This window comes from Oncorhynchus gorbuscha, linkage group LG18, assembly GCF_021184085.1.
Source record: "Oncorhynchus gorbuscha isolate QuinsamMale2020 ecotype Even-year linkage group LG18, OgorEven_v1.0, whole genome shotgun sequence".
Lineage (NCBI taxonomy): Eukaryota > Metazoa > Chordata > Actinopteri > Salmoniformes > Salmonidae > Oncorhynchus > Oncorhynchus gorbuscha.
In genome coordinates, this window is record NC_060190.1 from 51,239,630 (window position 1) to 51,254,315 (window position 14,686).

At 41.1% G+C, this 14,686-nt stretch overlaps 1 protein-coding gene across 4 annotated transcripts in view; it reads right to left on the minus strand.

Moving 5' to 3' along the window:
• The window catches only part of LOC124004040 (myoD family inhibitor-like), a 118,990-nt gene extending 106,550 nt beyond the window's left edge, over window positions 1–12,440 (minus strand). For 2 of the 4 annotated variants that reach the window (XM_046312783.1, XM_046312780.1), the window contains exons 1-2: window positions 11,861–12,440; window positions 10,563–10,771 (exon numbers count right to left, since the gene is read on the minus strand). In XM_046312783.1, the coding sequence (XP_046168739.1) occupies window positions 10,563–10,701 (139 nt within the window). In that variant the 5' untranslated portion in view covers window positions 10,702–10,771; window positions 11,861–12,440. The remainder of the gene's footprint in view (window positions 1–10,562; window positions 10,772–11,860) is intronic. The other 2 variants (XM_046312781.1, XM_046312782.1) reach the window with 2 other exon arrangements.
• Window positions 12,441–14,686: the final 2,246 nt, after the last annotated feature.

Here is a 14,686-nt window from a genome sequence, read left to right on the forward strand (position 1 = left end):
GGAAGACAGAAAACAGAGCATGAAAGAGACTGGGATTGGAGCCTGGCATATGAGTGAGTGAGTGAGTGGGGGGTGGAGTGTGGAGGGGGTGGAGTGTGGAGGGGGTGGAGTGTGGAGGGGATGGAGTGTGGAGGGGATGGAGTGTGGAGGGGATGGATGGAGGATGGAGTGTGGGATGGAGTGTGGAGGGGATGGAGTGTGGAGGGAGGGGAGTGTGGAGGGGATGGAGTGTGGAGGGGATGGAGTGTGGTAGCAGAAAGAGAAAAGAGACAGAGGATTTACGTGGAGTCTTTGAAACTCCCTAAATCCTCTGTCCCAGTCTCTGTCATACAGCCTTTACTAATGCCCCTCTGAAGCAGCTCTACACTGAGAAAAACTCTGCTGTGTGTGTGTGTGTTTGTTTGTGTTCGTGACTGACAGAAGCAGAGTCTCTAGAGAAGCAGAGATGCTTATAGAGTAAAGAAAGATTCCACAACCTGACTGTAGGGATCTACCTCTGTGTCTTTGATCAGGCAGAAACATAACATCACACTGGCTAGGTTTCAAAATACACCTTGTTCTGTATACACAGTAGTGCACTAGCATTGACCATACCACCAAGTGGAGCCCTATCTGGTCAAAGGTAGTGCACTAGATGGCTGCCATCTGACATATGTCCATTCATTCACTCTCTCAATGGATTATTCTCCCTTACAGAGAAGTTTAGGCCATTCACATCTGCCAGTTTCCTGGAGTCAGTGCCCAAGACAAGTCCCGTCATCATTCAAGCCCAGGGAGTGAGTGAGCACGGACCATTATCCAAACACCTGTATCTCTGTCCCAGAGCGAGCAGCCATCCATAGTAGAGGTCAACCGATTAATCGGAATGGCCGATTAATTCGGGCCGATTTCAAGTTTTCATAACAATCTGTATTTTTTGGACACCGATTTGGCCAATTTAAAAAATATATATTATTATTATTATTTACACCTTTATTTAACTAGACAAGTCCGTTAAGAACACATTCTTACTTTCAATGACGGCCTAGGAACGGTGGGTTAACTGCCTTGTTCAGGGGCAGAACGACAGATTTTTACCTTGTCAGCACGGGATTCGTTTTTGCAACCTTCCAGTTACTAGGCCAACGCTCTAACCACCTGCCTTACATTGCACTCCACGAGGAGCCTGCATGGCAGGCTGACTACCTATTACATGAGGGCTGCAAGAAGCCAAGGTAAGTTGCTAGCTAGAATTAAACTTGTTTTTTATAAGATAATCAATCTTCACATAATTACTAGTTAAACTAGTAATATCATCAACCATGTGTAGTTATCTAGCGTGCATATGTAGTTATCTAGCTTTGCATATAATCGATGCGGTTATTTTCTCATCGAATCACAGCCTACTTCGCCAAAACGGGTGATGATTTAGCACTGTCGTTGCACCTAACCATAAACATCAATGCCTTTCTTTAAAATCAATACACAAGTATATATTTTTAAACCTGCATATTTAATTAACATGACCTGCGAACATGAATTTCTTATAATTAGGAAAATTGTGTCACTTCTCTTGCGTTCCGTGCAAGCAGTCAGGGTATATGCAGCAGTTTGGGCCGCCTGGCTCATTGCGAACTGTGTGAAGTCCATTTATTCCTAACAAAAACCATAATTAATTTGCCAGAATTGTCGTTATTTTGACATAACATTGAAGGTTGTACAATGTAACATCAATATTTAGACTCAGGGATGCCACCCGTTAGATAAAATACGGAACGGTTCCGTATTTCACTGAACCCTAACCCTAATTCTAAATGTAATTGTAACCCTAACCCTAATTCTAACTGTAATTGTAACTCTAACCCTAATTCTAACTGTAATTGTAACTCTAACCCTAATTCTAACTGTAATTGTAACCCTAATTCTAACTGTAACCCTAACCCTAATTCTAACTGTAATTGTAACCCTAATTCTAACTGTAACCGTAACCCTAATTCTAACTGTAATTGTAACCCTAATTCTAACTGTAATTGTAACCCTAATTCTAACTGTAATTGTAACCCTAACCCTAATTCTAACTGTAATTGTAACTCTAACCCTAATTCTAACTGTAATTGTAACTCTAACCCTAATTCTAACTGTAATTGTAACCCTAACCCTAATTCTAACTGTAATTGTAACCCTAACCCTAATTATAACTGTAATTGTAACCCTAACCCTAATTCTAACTGTAATTGTAACTCTAACCCTAATTCTAACTGTAATTGTAACCCTAACCCTAATTCTAACTGTAATTGTAACCCTAATTCTAACTGTAATTGTAACCTTAACCCTAATTAATAATAATAAATGCCATTTAGCAGTAACCTTAACCCTAATTCTAACTGTAATTGTAACCCTAATTCTAACTGTAACCCTAACCCTAATTCTAACTGTAATTGTAACCCTAATTCTAACTGTAACCGTAACCCTAATTCTAACTGTAATTGTAACCCTAATTCTAACTGTAATTGTAACCCTAATTCTAACTGTAATTGTAACCCTAACCCTAATTCTAACTGTAATTGTAACTCTAACCCTAATTCTAACTGTAATTGTAACCCTAACCCTAATTCTAACTGTAATTGTAACCCTAACCCTAATTCTAACTGTAATTGTAACCCTAACCCTAATTCTAACTGTAATTGTAACTCTAACCCTAATTCTAACTGTAATTGTAACCCTAACCCTAATTCTAACTGTAATTGTAACCCTAATTCTAACTGTAATTGTAACCTTAACCCTAATTAATAATAATAATAATATATGCCATTTAGCAGTAACCTTAACCCTAATTCTAACTGTAATTGTAACCCTAACCCTAATTCTAACTGTAATTGTAACCCTAACCCTAATTCTAACTGTAATTGTAACCCTAACCCTAATTCTAACTGTAATTGTAACTGTAATTGTAACTCTAACCCTAATTCTAACTGTAATTGTAACCCTAATTCTAACTGTAATTGTAACCCTAATTCTAACTGTAATTGTAACCCTAATTCTAACTGTAATTGTAACCCTAATTCTAACTGTAATTGTAACCCTAATTCTAACTATAATTTGTAACCTTAACCCTAATTCTAACTGTAATTGTAACCCTAACCCTAATTCTAACTGTAATTGTAACCCTAACCCTAATTCTAACTGTAATTGTAACCCTAACCCTAATTCTAACTGTAATTGTAACCCTAACCCTAATTCTAACTGTAATTGTAACCCTAATTCTAACTGTAATTGTAACCCTAACCCTAATTCTAACTGTAATTGTAACCCTAACTCTAATTCTAACTGTAATTGTAACCCTAATTCTAACTGTAATTGTAACCCTAACCCTAATTCTAACTGTAATTGTAACCCTAATTCTAACTGTAATTGTAACCCTAACCCTAATTCTAACTGTAATTGTAACCCTAACCCTAATTCTAACTGTAATTGTAACCCTAACTCTAATTCTAACTGTAATTGTAACCCTAATTCTAACTGTAATTGTAACCCTAACCCTAATTCTAACTGTAATTGTAACCCTAACTCTAATTCTAACTGTAATTGTAACCCTAATTCTAACTGTAATTGTAACCCTAATTCTAACTGTAATTGTAACCCTAATTCTAACTGTAATTGTAACCCTAATTCTAACTGTAATTGTAACCCTAACTCTAATTCTAACTGTAATTGTAACCCTAATTCTAACTGTAATTGTAACCCTAACTCTAATTCTAACTGTAATTGTAACCCTAATTCTAACTGTAATTGTAACCCTAACCCTAATTCTAACTGTAATTGTAACCCTAACCCTAATTCTAACTGTAATTGTAACCCTAACCCTAATTCTAACTGTAATTGTAACCCTAATTCTAACTGTAATTGTAACCCTAATTCTAACTGTAATTGTAACCCTAATTCTAACTGTAATTGTAACTCTAATTCTAACTGTAATTGTAACCCTAATTCTAACTGTAATTGTAACCCTAATTCTAACTGTAATTGTAACCCTAACCCTAATTCTAACTGTAATTGTAACCCTAACCTTAATTCTAACTGTAATTGTAACTCTAACCCTAATTCTAACTGTAATTGTAACCCTAATTCTAACTGTAATTGTAACCCTAATTCTAACTGTAATTGTAACCCTAATTCTAACTGTAATTGTAACCCTAATTCTAACTGTAATTGTAACCCTAATTCTAACTGTAATTGTAACCCTAACCCTAATTCTAACTGTAATTGTAACCCTAACCCTAATTCTAACTGTAATTGTAACCCTAAACCAAAACCCGTAAACGTATAATAATAGGCTAAATGTTCCGACTTGTCTGACTTGTCCTTGTTATACTGTCCTCATGAGGTCTTCTGGTCCCCACAAGGACAGTAAAACCAAACACACACAAATTCAACCCCACACCCTGTCAAACAATACAGACCAATTCCCACAATAATTCCTCAGGGATCCTTAAGAGAGAGTGTGTGCATGTGTGTGTGTTGTAATTAAGAAATTAATAAGACAAAAAAGGAAAACAATTAGTCATGGAGATACACTCACGTCCTCTGTGGCATCTCCTCAATGAACCCACACACACACACACACACACACACACACACACACACACACAGCCTAATCTGCCCTGAAACCCAGCCAGGACTCAAAGACACACTTGAGAGAAAAGCGCTTTCTGAGGGGAGTGCTGGATAGAGTCCAGGAAGCCAGATTATTGTTGCTTAGAGAGAATGAAGCAGTGTAAGCTCATTAAAGACTGAAACTGTCTGCTGTTTAACAGGCCTAAGAGGAATTTAATTGTGTTACTTTGTCTCAGAGATTCTTCTTCTGGGAAACATTCAAGCTAGTGTTTAGTTAGCGTCTCTTTTGTGGCATGCATCTAAACACACACAGAGGTCATGACAGGTCAGGTTCTCTTTGATGTGTAGAAACACACACAAACACATGTTTGAGAGACCACGCATCTCTGTTCGGTAAACGGAATCAACAGAGAATCTTTGCTAACGAGGGTTCAAAGGTCTCCATTATAACCACATTTCCTATGCAACCGTTAGACACACCACCTCAGGGTTGCTCTGTGCCTTCAGTAGATTCTCTACACTCCAAGGACCCGTTATGGTTGAGCAGCAACACAAGCTCTGCATCGCTGCTTTCCTGCACTCTGCAGAGGAGAAGCTACACTAGGCCAGCTCAGCGAGGGCCAAGTGTGTGTCAGAGTTGGAGAGGTTGGGAAAACAAACTCTCATGCTTTTTCATAGTTCAACTATGTCGTAAAAATGCCTCAAACTGCACCACGTTTATTTCCGTCAGTGAGAGAAAGCGAATTACACACAGCCTCTAACAAACATTAAGAGAAAACACACACTAACACACACAGCCTCTAACATGAGGGGGAAGAGGGAGAAGGGATAAACTTGTTGGTATTTAGATGGTAGAAATACTCCCATGTAAACAAGCTCACTGATTGCATCTTTACAGCCGACTGAGAGACAGAGAGAGAGAGAGAGAGAAAGAGAGAGAAAGAGAGAGACAGAGACAGAGACAGAGACAGAGACAGAGACAGAGAATGTAGTGATAGAGGGCAACGCCTGGACAGCAAGTCTTGAATCAGCAACCCTGCAGTAGGCTGTACAGGGCACCTGTGCTGTCAGCCCTCAAGGTAGATGCCGTAGAAGGAAAGAATAGACCGTTACATTGCCATATGGAACCAGGGTGGTAGCAGATTTTCTGGGCAGAGCACAGCACAAATAGACCAAATAAGTCAGTACCACTCTCCACACACAAACACACATCCCTGTGGTGCCAGCCCAGCTAGAAGAAATCAATGGGCCCTGTGTGTGTGTGTGTGTGTGTGTGTGTGTGTGTGTGTGTGTGTGTGTGTGTGTGTGTGTGTGTGTGTGTGTGTGTGTGTGTGTGTGTGTGTGTGTGTGTGTGTATTCTCCTCGTCTGATACACACGGGGTGCAGTGCTGGTCTGGGATTCTGGGAGGGTGAAGTTTAGAGGTGGGGGTGGGGTGTGGGGAGCTGGTGGGGTGTGGGGAGCTGGTAAGTGATGAAAGCAAGTCCTTGTTGCCGTCTATGGAAGTGAAGCCAGTTCTCATTCCATTCCTCATTCCGCCCTCCCATCCCTTCCTTTTCTTCACCGACTTAAACTCATATCCATCCTCCCAAATCAACTCACCCCCTTTACATCCCTTCTTAGGTGGTTAAGGGTACATGTTGGGACAACATCTGTGAAGACTGAAACTAAAAACAACAACTGTATTACCTTAAAAAATATGACTCATTATCTGATGTCCTACTTACATTTATGATGGTTAGCCTCAAAGGTCTGTGTGTGTTGAGGGGGGTATACAGAGCATTCGGAAACTATTCAGACCCCTTTCCTTTTTCCACATGTTGTTACATTACAGCCTAATTCTAAAAGTGATTAAATACATTTTTCCCTCATTAATCTACACCAAATGCCCCATAATGACAAAGCAAAAACAGGTTTTTAGACATTTTTGCAAATGTATTAAAAATTTACAACAGAAATACCTGATTTACATAAGTATTCAGACCCTTTGCTATGAGACTCGAAATTGAGCTGAGGTCGAAGGAATTGTCCAAGACAGGATTGTGTCAAGGCATAGATCTGGGGAAGGGTACCAAAAAATGTATTCAGCATTGAAGGTCCCCAAGAACACAGTGGCCTCCATCATTCTTAAATGGAAGATGTTTGGAACCACCAAGACTCTTCCTAGAGCTGGCCGCCCAGCCAAACTGAGAAATCTGGGGAGAAGGGCCTTGGTCAGGGAGGTGAACAAAAACCTGATGGTCACTCTGACAGAGCTCCAGAGTTCCTCTGTGGAGATGGGAGAACCTTCCAGAAGGACAACCATCTCTGCAGCACTCCACCTAGCAGGCCTTTATGGTAGAGTGGCCAGACGGAAGCCACTCCTCAGTAAAAGGCACCCGACAGCGCACTTGGAGTTTGCCAGAAGGCACCTAAAGACTCTCAGACCCTGAGAAACAAGATTCTCTGGTCTGATGAAACCAAGATTGAACACTTTGGCCTGAATGCCAAGTGTGGAGGAAACCTGGCACCATCCCTACAGTGCAGCATCATGCTGTGGGAATGCTTTTCAGCGGCAGGGACTGGAAGACTAGTCGGGATCGAGGGAAAGATGAACAGAGCAAAGTACAGAGAGATCCTTGATGAAAACCTGCTACAAAGTGCTCAGGACCTCATACTGAGGTGAAGGTTCACCTTCCAACAAGACAACGACCCTAAGTGCACAGCCAACACAACGCAGGAGTGGCTTCGGGACAAGTCTCTGAATGTCCTTGAGTGGCCCAGCCAGAGCCCGGACTTGAACCCAACTGAACATCTCTGGGAGAGACATGAAAATATACTGTGCAGCGACGCTCCCCTTCTAACCTGACTGAGCTTGAGAGGATCTGCAGAGAAGAATGGGAGAAACTCCCCAAATACAGGTGTGCCAAGCTTGTAGCGTCATACCCAAGAAGACTCAAGGCTGTAATCTCTTCCAAAGGTGCTTCAACAAAGTACTGAGTAAAAGGTCTGAATACTTATGTAAATGTGATATTTCCATTTTTATTTTTTATACATTTCCAAAATGTATAAAAAGTTGGGCGGGAAAAAAAAGAATTTAATCAATTTTAGAATAAGGCTTTAACGTAACAAAATGTGGAAAAAGTCAATGGGTCTGAATGCACTGTACATGACTTTGATTGAAGTGAGAGTGCAGTATAACTGCAGTATGCTGAAAATACTGTGTCCAAAATATAATATTTTTTTACTGCAGTAATTATGCAGTGTAACTGCAGTTACAGTGCAGAATAACTGCAGGTCAACTGCAGTACAGTTCAGAGGTCGACCGATTATGATTTTTCAACGCCGATAACGATTACTGGAGGACCAAAAAAGCAGATATCGATTAATTGGACAATATTTTTATTTTATTTGTAAGAATGACAATTACAACAATACTGAATGAACACTTATTTTAACTTAATATAATACATCAATAAAATCAATTTAGCCTCAAATAAATAATGAAACATGTTCAATTTGGTTTAAATAATGCAAAAACAAAGTATTGGAGAAGAAAGTAAAAGTACAATATGTGCCATGTAAAAAAAGCTAACGTTTAAGTTCCTTGCTCAGAACATGAGAACATATGAAAGCTGGTGGTTCCTTTTAACATGAGTCTTCAATATTCCCAGGTAAGAAGTTTTAGGTTGTAATTATTATAGGAAATATAGGACTATTTCCCTTTGTACCATTTGTATTTCATTAACCTTTGACTATTGGATGTTCTTATAGGCACTTTAGTATTGCCAGTGTAACAGTATAGCTTCAGTCCCTTTCCTCGCTCCTCCCTGGGCTCGAACCAGCAACACAATGACAACAGCCACCATTGAAGCAGCGTTACCCATGCAGAGCAAGGGGAACAACTACTAGAAGGCTCAGAGCGAGTGACGTTTGAAACGCTATTAGCGCGCGCTAACTAGCTAGCCATTTCACTTCGGTTACACCAGCCTCATCTCGGGAGTTGATAGGCTTGAAGTCATAAACAGCGCAATGCTTGACGCACAATGAAGAGCTGCTGGCAAAACACCCGAAAGTGCTGTTTGAATGAATGTTTACATGCCTGCTTCTGCCTACCACCGCTCAGTTAGATACTTGTATGCTTGTATGCTCAGTCAGATTATATGCAATGCAGGACACGCTAGATAATATCTAGTAATATCATCAACCATGTGTAGTTAACTACTGATTATGATTGATTGTTTTTTATAAGATAAGTTTTCATGCTAGCTAGCAACTTACCTTGGCTTACTGCATTCGCGTAACAGGCAGTCTCCTTGTGGAGTGCAATGAGAGAGAGGCAGGTGGTTATTGCATTGGACTAGGTAACTAAGGTTGCAAGATTGAATCCCCCGAGCTGACAAGGTGAAAGTCTGTCATTCTGCACCTGAACGAGGCAGTTAACCCACCGTTCTTAGGCCGTCATTGAAAATAAGAATGTGTTCTTAACTGACTTGCCTAGTTAAATAAAGGTATAAAAAATAAAAATGGCAAATCGGCGCCCAAAAATACAGATTTCCAATTGTTATGAAAACTTGAAATCGGCCCCAATTAATCGGCCATTCCGATTAATCGGTCGACCTCTAGTAGACACACATGCATCCACATGTTCCTATGTTATTATATTCTTCTAGAATATAGATCCTAGTGTTCTGGGTCCAGACCCTATAGAAGACTCCTCCCACCATGGAGGATTTTTGTGGCTTGTTCCCATGGCAACATATCACTCGACATCCCAGTTCACTTCCCTAACCCCACCTCCATCTATCCTATCTTAAACAGCACTGTCCTCTTACCAGGACTTCCTGGAGCTTTAGGATGCAAATAGAGATGAAACAAGCAGCCAATAGAGTTAGAGCAAAGGTGGGATGAAGACACTTGTAGCCAATCAAAACACAGAATCATTCACATACGCCTACCTCCTCCCTCACACCCATCAATAAATCTCTCCACAAATAAATCTCACTATGACCAATCAGGCTTTATGTTGGCTCTTTGTTGCCCAACTCCAAACCTCAACAGGAAACCGAAAAGAGGGATAGAAGAGGGCATGAAGCCCAGAGCTGTCCCTACAAGCACCAAAGGTCGCCATTCCTTCAGGCTCTTTGTTACACTGCACACACACAGTATCCCTACTGTACTTCATACTGTTGCTTTGACAGTGAGCTGAGTTAGGTGTCCTGGTAGGAAGAGAGTACAGGGACAGATCTGGTCTTCATTATGATCTACTGTACAGACTTTCACTATGTCTACTCCACTGGGAGAACAAACACATCGTTCAGGACTTGTTTAACACACACACACACACAATACAGACATACTGTACAGACATACTGGTCCCTTTCAACACTCCATGTGTGTACAGTCTCTCTCTCACACATGAATGAATGTATGCACGTACACACACATGCACAAGCATACATACACATGTGCACACTGCTCTGCTCCCTATCTTAGTTAAGCTCATACACAAACACACTCCAAAAGCATCCAGACAATCACTGTTGATGGTAATCACTTCTCCCGTTCACCGAGGCAGGCATGTTCCAACCCACTACACACACAGCTCTTCTCCCCCTCTTTCAGACTCCAAGGATGGGATGGAGAGGAAGGATACATGTTTATAGTGTTTGAATAGGGCCTCCTTCCTTTCTGTCCTTTCCTTACATACAGGATGGCACTTGATAAAGCAGCGTAGCTTAGCATCATGACATTCCCCTAAACCAGGGATGTCAAACTCATTCCAGGGAGGGCCGAGTGTCTGCCTGTTTTTGGTTTTCCTTTCTGTTAAGACCTAGGCAACCAGCTGAGGGGAGCTTCTTACTAATTAGTGACCTTAATTCATCAAGTACAAGGGTGGAGCCAAAACCTGCAGACACTGGGCCCTATGTGGAATGAGTTTGACACATGCCCTAGACCTTCAGTACTGTCAATGCCACAACAGTTCACTCACCTGTGGTGTGTGGGGGGGTTGGAATAGGGGTGGAGGCTGGGATGTCCGTGGAGGGGTTGGGGTACAGAGTGGGGGGATGTGGGTCCCTATCATCAGGGGGCTCAGGTGAGCTGACAGGGGGGCTCCTCTCCTCATCCATGGGTGTGGCACACTAGGGGGTGGGGGGAACAGGTGTCAAGCCTGACAGACACGGAGATACACAGAGAACCCTGTCAGACAACACGAGAGAGAGCGGGGGAGAGAGAGAGAGAGAGAATTGACCATGCTTAGAACCCCAATCAGCAGAGCACTCCAGCATGGAAACAGAAAAAGGATCATAAAATCAAACTACCATACACTGTGTATTGACCCTTTCCTCCGAATGTTTCAGGAAAGTTCCAGAATCCTAACAGAGTATGCAGGAGTTGGCCAACATTGGGGGATTAGAGAGCACCAGCTCAGCTGCATGTGCGTGACCATCTCTGTGGTACAGCTGTGCTCTGGCGTGCTTATGCTCCTCAAGCAACACGGACTGCAAGGCCTCTGTCACAGCTCGGTATGGAGCACAACCAGCCAGCCATTGACATGTTCATATTTCATGTATTGCACTCACATGGGAGATTCATTTTATTTCAGAAAACCCATCTCCACTTCTTCCTTCTCATGACTGTCTGGACGCATTCTAGAACCTTCTGGGCTAGAATTTATTTTGCCCTGGTCGAGATAACTGGCTAACCTTTAATTCAATGGGCTTCTACACTTTTGGCCCTTTTAGTCATCTAAACGGGCTGTAGCCTACACTAAACACTTACAGTAGCATAGTATGTCAAAATATGTGTCAGAATATCCTGTCTGAAATGTGCCATCTCTATACAAAGATGATCTGCTAATAAAATGAAAATGGTATCAAACTTTGAATTACTTTTATTTTACATTTAAGGATGTTAGAAAACTTTATGAAGTTGGCAAAGTCCTCAACTAAACTGCTGTGTTGATCCTTGATCACAATTAAAGGCATCTGATCCTAACCTTAACCCTGACCTGGGCTTAAGGAGAAGAGGTACTGGTTCCACCCTGAACCCAACCTGAACCAATTCTGAAATAAAAAAATCGGTTGCAGGTGAGAAGTGTCCATATAGTTCTCATTATATTTACATTGCATTACATGCCTGACGGATTTCTTTCTCCTGACGAGTCCATGCACGCTCACCCCGAGCCAGCCGACTCAACCCTGTGGTCCTGTTCAAACCCGATTTATATTGAAGCAAAATGCGACAAGTTAGACAACAACATGGGTAGAACTCCTCAAAACCACTTACCTTACGGTTGGCTGCGACACAGGGAACTCGTTGTTCGCTAATTCATTCTCTGACCCCTTTCCCAGGTAGACGAGATTCTCCTGTCTGACTTTCCCGTGCTCTCCACTCTTCTGCTCTCCTCTCCTCTTAACTTTCCCCTCTCGTTGTCACCACAACTCTTCTTCTCGTCTCCATAAACTCCTTCATGCGTAATTTCAGGACATGTCTTGATTAGGAAGTGGACTGTTAGGATTTTTTCGAAAAGTTTTTCCTCTCCTTCCAACCCCCCTCGGGGACTCTATCTCCGTCTGTCCAGTTCCTGTCTGTCCAGTTCCTCCGCCTGTCAGTGTGAATGTGGGTTCGAGCTCTACGGGCAGTCTCCAGAACAGTCTTTGCCTCGGGTTCAACTTTCCCAGCCCTTACAGATGTTTGACATAGGCTACAATCCTCTCTTTACAAAGTAAAAAAAAAAAAAAAAAAGATTTTATAACTTTCCAAACTCACGAGTTGTCTGCTGCTGTAGATGATTCAGCGCTGAAACTTTGGATGTCATCAGACTTGTCCGTACTTCACGCACTCCTCTTGCCTGTCCCTCCTCTCTCTCCCCTCAAACGCTTGTCTGAGGAAAGCTCCAGTCTGTTAGAAAATAAACGACAGTCAACACTGATTACCGTCCTTCCTCCAGGCACGAATTTAGAATTACCCTAAACTAGAGCCACGGATTGACTAACATGGGATCTCAGATGAGTTATATTATTATATCGACGCATACCTCGAAGTGATAATTAGGATTATGATAACAAGGTTTATTATCACCATAGTAGGATAATATAGCTAGGCCTAGTATTAAAGCAATAATTATAAATGATAAAATGTTGAAATTGTTGGACTAACCTATGCATAAAACAGTAGCCTATATTATGTATAAAACAAGCCTAATAATAGGTCTAATATTAATCATAAATCATTATTTTTTAAATCATTTTTATAGGAATAGTATTTGTGTCATGTTAACAAATGGTTCATGTTCAAAGTGCGTTTAGGTAGGCTACACAAACAATTAATTGTGCATAGCCTAGGCTAACCACAAATGTGATTGCCACGCATCAACAGTTGAAAAAGCCAGCCTCATTCAGTTGAAAAGGCCAGCCTCGTTCAGATGAAAAGGCCATCCTCATTCAAATCCCGCCATCCTCGCGCCCGCGCAGGGGTCACGTTTATTAAATGTGCGTGCGCACCAAACATACTCTAACCTTGCGTGCGCCATTTCTCCGCAAATGTTGTTATTTATCAGTTTTGAACTCTCAGGGAAGTGTATGCATCTCCAAGCACAGCACAGACCATGGCTTAGCACAGCTTCTATCGGTTGATCAATTGTATTGCAAGCAGATATTGCTCTTATGGGAAAATGGAGGCGTTTGGTGCAGGGGGATTATTATTGTGCCTAATATAAACATTAAAACATTACACTAATAATAAAACAGATGCATTTGGATTATGTTTGGTATGGTTATATAAAACAACTTTAGCTAATTAGCTCATTTTCAAATACTTACTACTTTTGAGCAACTTTACAACTATACATGTTAGCAAACCCTTCCCCTAATCTTAACCCTTTAACCTAACTCATTTACATCATTACATTTAAGTCATTTAGCAGACGCTCTTATCCAGAGCGACTTACAAATTGGTGCATTCACCTTATGACATCCAACTCCTAACCTTAACCCTAACTCCTAATCCTAACCTAACTCCTAACCTTAATACTGGGTGAAAAGGGTTCATATCAGGGGAGATCTTTTGCTTTATATTTCCGGATATCTGACATTTTACTACATATACAGTGGCAAGAAAAATGACTGAATGTGAACCCTTTGGAATTACCTGGATTTCTGCATAAATTGGTCCGAATATTTGATCTGATCTTCATCTAAGTCACAACAATAGACAAACATAGTGTGCTTAAACTAATAACACACAAATGATTGTATGTTCTTGTCTATATTGAATACTTAATTTAAACATTCACAGTGTAGGTTGGAAAACGTATGTGAACCCCAAGGCTAATGACTTCTCTAAAAGCTAGTTGGAGTCAGCTAGCCTGGAGTCCAATCAATGAGACGAGATAGAGGTTATTTAGAGCTGACTTGCCCTTTAAAACACTCACAATTAGAGTTTGCTATTCACAAGAAGCATTGCCTGATGAGAACCATGGCTCGAACAAAAGAGATCTCAGAAGACCTAAGATTAAGAATTGTTGACTTGCATAAAGTTGGAATGGGTTACAAAAGTATCTCTAAAAGCCTTGATGTTCATCAGTCCACGGTAAGACAAATAAGACAAAAAAGTTCAGCACTGTTGCTACTCTCCCTAGGAGTGGCTGTCCTGCAGAGATGACTGCAAGAGCACAGTGCAGAATGCTTAATGAGGTTAAGAAGAATCCTGGAGTGTCAGCTAAATACTCACAGAAATCTCTGGAACATGCTAACAACTCTGGTGACGAGTCTACGGTACGTAAACCACTAAACAAGAATGGTGTTCATGGGAGGACACCACGGAAGAAGCCACTGCTGTCCAAAAAAAACTTTGCAGCATGTCTGAAGTTTGCAAAAGAGCACCTGGATGTTGCACAGAGCTACTGGCTAAAAATTCGATGAACAGATTAAACTATAGTTGAGATGTTTGAAAGGAACATACGTGTGGAGAAAAAAAGGCACAGCACAGCACACCAACCTCAAAACCTCCTTCCAACTGTCCTGATTGGGATGCTGTGGCAATACCTCAAAAGAACAGTTCACACCAGACATCCCAAGAATATTGTTGAACTGAAACAGTTTTGTAAAGAGG